Source organism: Gymnodraco acuticeps, unplaced genomic scaffold (assembly GCF_902827175.1).
Source record: "Gymnodraco acuticeps unplaced genomic scaffold, fGymAcu1.1, whole genome shotgun sequence".
Lineage (NCBI taxonomy): Eukaryota > Metazoa > Chordata > Actinopteri > Perciformes > Bathydraconidae > Gymnodraco > Gymnodraco acuticeps.
In genome coordinates, this window is record NW_022990347.1 from 155,728 (window position 1) to 160,000 (window position 4,273).

At 45.7% G+C, this 4,273-nt stretch overlaps 1 protein-coding gene across 1 annotated transcript in view; it reads right to left on the reverse strand.

Moving 5' to 3' along the window:
* Positions 1 to 1,928: 1,928 nt before the first annotated feature.
* Positions 1,929 to 4,273, reverse strand: part of LOC117551200 (glutamate receptor ionotropic, kainate 5-like) — a gene marked incomplete at its 5' end in the record, with an annotated part of 57,458 nt that continues 55,113 nt past the window's right edge. The window contains 5 exon segments of the mRNA XM_034223953.1: positions 1,929 to 2,763; positions 2,766 to 2,828; positions 2,831 to 2,915; positions 2,917 to 3,192; positions 3,194 to 3,387. Of these exon segments, the coding sequence (XP_034079844.1) occupies positions 2,683 to 2,763; positions 2,766 to 2,828; positions 2,831 to 2,915; positions 2,917 to 3,192; positions 3,194 to 3,387 (699 nt within the window).

Below are 4,273 nucleotides of genomic sequence, written 5' to 3' on the forward strand. Positions count from 1 at the left end.
TTATAACTCTAACAGCACTTAGAGTTATAAGTGCTGTTAGAGAGCACTTTCACCATGAAAGAGGAAAACGATATGATAGAATTGAGGAAATAAGCGATTAAATTGGACACAGGGAGGAAATCTCAAACTGAAATTTAGTTTTTTATTTTGCGATCTGCCGTCCACATTTACCTGTGAGTGTGAGTGTGTGTACAGTAGGCTACATGTGTGGCCACAGGCAGCTTGAATACTCACCAGAAATATACACAACTGCCCTCAGGGAGTTCCTCTACTGTTAGGGAGTGTGAGAAAATGATTGGATCGGTGTGGGCTTTAAAACAAAAAGTAAAACACTCTTTTTGTTAAATGTCTGTAACAGACATTCCTTCAACTCATTCAACTTCAATTCCTTCAACTGGATTTAGCATTACAAACAGAATCATTTAGGACTGTGTACCTTTACATTTAGAAGATATGATTAAAAAGAGAAAACATCAAACAATATATCTTAAATAAATTATAGATAGTCTTTGCTTTGAGAAAATGACATGAGAAAATGAGAGAAGTATTTGACTAAAACAGCTAGAAAAAAGACGATCCTTAAAGAGCTACTACAAATCATTGTCATACAGTCCCTTACAGTTGGTATGTGTTCAACCAAACAGTTGGGCAGATCTGACACAAATCTGAGTGTGTCGCACACTGGTCTGCTCTGTATTTCTAAATGTCATCAGGCTCCGGCCCAGACATGGACCCAGACGTGGACCCAGACGTGGACTCAGACGTGGATCCAGGCGTGGATCCAGACGTGGACCCAGACGTGGACCAAGACGTGGACCCAGACGTGGATCCAGACGTGGACCCAGACCTGGCCCGCGTTCAGAGCTGGAGGAATGCTCCAGGTAGAAACAGCTGCAGAACACCTGGTCTGGCTCTATGATTCAACACAAGTCTGCATCAGTGCTGAAACTATTCCTGATTCATTTCCCTTTCAGACAAAGCTATTTTTTGTTTGCTACATGCAATTCTTATATTTTTTACTTTGAAAAAGCAAAGCAGCTCTAAAAAGTTGAGCTAGCTCTTTAAAAACGGGAGCTCAAAATGTCCTATTCACAGAAGGCTAGTTTCTGATTGACGGACTTATTGTTTAACCACCTTTACACCAGAGTTCCCCGTTAGCCCGGTAATTACCGGACTATGGACCGGTAAAATATGCTGAAAGACCGACAAATCTGAATCTCTCCGGTCAAAGTGTCCCGGTCAAAAATAATTTCCCTTTAGTGCAATACCGCATCAGTGCACCATTTATGTGACAGACAAGAATAGTCCATTCTAATGTCTAAAACACTTAATGTGGAGAAAGAGATGTTCCTGTATGGGTTGATTGTGGCGTTGATCTGTTGGTAATGCCTCGGGGTTCCGGTGGGCATGTAAACAAATGCATACTGCTGCGCTATAACTTTGTGACCTCACCCGGTTCCATAGCGACACTTATTGTTTATGGTGTCTTTTAATAAGCAGGTAGTCATATCATTAGCTAGAACTAGCTGGATCTGATCGATATGGACATAAACGCGAGTGAAGTCTAATCTGAAGGGAGAGAGAGATCAGCTGCTGCTGACGAGTCGACACGCAGCTCGCATGATCACATGCAGCCGGTGAGCGGACAAAAACACACACTTCAGGTTAAGAATATCACACCGTAGCTATTTTAATGACCTCTCAAACTAACCTAAACTAGTTATAGATATGTTAGTGTTACTGTCGGGTCACTTCATTACTGGATTCCGCGAGAGCTGCATGATACTGACGGGCTGTCAGGAGAGGGAGAGCGCTCCGTTTATATTCCCGTGTTATTGTAAATTACTGAACACCTTTGAATAATGTAGTTAATCTACTATAATTAGTTTGTTTAATATCGAATCATATCAATTTGTTTTAAAGCTCAATACATAACAAGAAGACCTTTGACCGGCACTTTTCTAATTTTGTCCGGAAGATTTAAACTTTAACGGACATGTTGACCGGCGAAAACATATTCTAACGGGAACTCTGCTTTACACACCAAATAAAGAACTATGTTCCGCCACCTGCTCGTCAGTTTTAAAACGGCTCCCCTGTGCACGATGCTTCACTTGGTAAAGAAGAAGGGTCCCAGCACAGCAGTGGACTTCAGATGAGCATAAAGCTCTGTGGACTCTGCTTAATCACAGCACTGATTGGTCAGCTTTACAGACGTCTGCACAAAAAGCAACAAGAGCTACATCCTGCAGAGGGCTAATGATCCCACAGATGACCTGATAACTGTACAGCTGCTACTGTGTGTGTGTCTCCTCCTGTACAAACACCTGCTTCAGTATTCAAACAGAGAAAGGAAGTCCTCCTCACTTGGCACGGAGCGTGAAGATTGGCCAAGGCAAGAGGTGAGGAACTGAATGGGGGCACATTCAAAAGCACCCCCACCATGATGTCATTTGGCACTTCCTTCAGAGCACCTCGAACGCTTTAATCCAAAGTGTAAAGTTTATCCCCCCCGTCTGTAACAGTGTTGTTGAACCCCCATGTGGAAAGGTTAATGGTAGGATCTGCGAGCCAAGGGGCTTCGTCTTTATGAAGGACCCTGCAAACAGGTCAGGATTGCCCCCCCCCCCACTGATATGCCATTCTTGGCTGTGTCATTGGAGCCAGAGGGTGTCTCTCTCCTCAGTTGTGCCCCATCAATAAGTCTGTGGGGGGGCACATGGGTGTCTTAGGGAGAGGCAGGGGCCGGGGCGGTGGGGGGGGGTTTTGTATTGGCCCTCCTGTGGGCCCCCGTCACTGTCCGCTCTGTCTGCTGGGATGGGGGGGGGGAAGCGGGGGGAGGCGGGGGCAGCGACATGGAGCCGTGGTGATAGTGCAGGTGGGGGTGGGCATTGTGGCGGAGGTGGTGAGGGGGGGGATGCGAGAGCAGGTGGATGGGGGGGAGGCAGGGCGCTCCTCAGGCTCTGGATGCGCCGGCACTCCTGGCAGACACGCACGTGGGCTGCAGGACCGACAGGAAGCTGCGCAGCGGTGCGGGGGGGGCCCACCAGGGCCAAAACCGGGGGAGGGGGGGGTGGAGGGTGGCGTGCTGGTGTTGGTGCCCCGCGGGTCCTCCAGGAGCCCTCTTGGGGCCCCGGGCCCAGATCGGAGCCTCCTCCCAGGCGCCCCCCCCAGCGAGCCGGGCCCCCCCCGGTACATTTTGCCGTTGCTGAGGCGCATCTCCCGCACCAGGCGGATGGGGCGGGGCGTGGCCAGAGCCAGGCGGGAGGGGTGGCGCAGGATGCCCCCCCCCGCGCTGCTAAGGGGCCGGCGCCGGCGGGAGCGGGAACTCTTCTTAAAGGAGACAGCGCTACGGAACTCTGAGAGCATCTCCTGACACACTGAGACCTGTAAACAACATAAAAACATTAACTGTACCTCCTTAGATAATGTTTATTCATTCATATTTGTTAGTTGTTTTGTACTTTTTCTATTGTCTGTCTTAAACATTTTATAAATTGTAACATTTTAATGAATGTAAAATGTATCATCTTCTTTTTCAGTGTTGAGAATACATACATTAATGTCAGTATAAAGAGGCTGTGGCTGGATATTGTATCTGGACACGGTCCTGACAATAAAACCAGATATATTTAACTATTGATATTAAAGCGCAAACACAGTCAAACCTTTGGTAACTCTGGGGAACACATCCTTTGTTTATTTAAAAAACATATACTTTTCACATGTATACAACAATAATATAAAGGGGAGCTTTTTGTTGTATTAGTAGTTATTATCAATGTTAACTGTAACTGCGTGTAGTTTTTTATTCTCATACAAATCTTTACGTTTGATTAACTTTAGGAAAATAAAAACTAGCTAAATGTTTTAATGTGACAGAAACATTAAAGGGATAGTGGAAATGGAACCTCAAATAGTTTCGTTTTAACTTATATACAAGCATAATTACGTACCAAAACAATCACACCTGATTAAAAAAATATAATAATTGCCTTACGCATGTTAGAAGCACTTTATTGCAGCTTCCCCGAAGTTTTTAGAAACGAAATGTTCGACTTAGCCAAACCGGAAGTGACGAAAACTCAGGAAGACGATACGATAACAAACTATGGCGTCTATGCAGAATGAACGTGGAAGGGCAAATATACCAGACAAAGAAGAAGGATTGTACGAGGTATCCAGTGATGATAGCGAGTCAGAAACATCCTCTCGGCTTTCCTACGAAAATGTCGTTTTAGGAACTGAATCTGAATCCGGTTCAGTAAGCGAC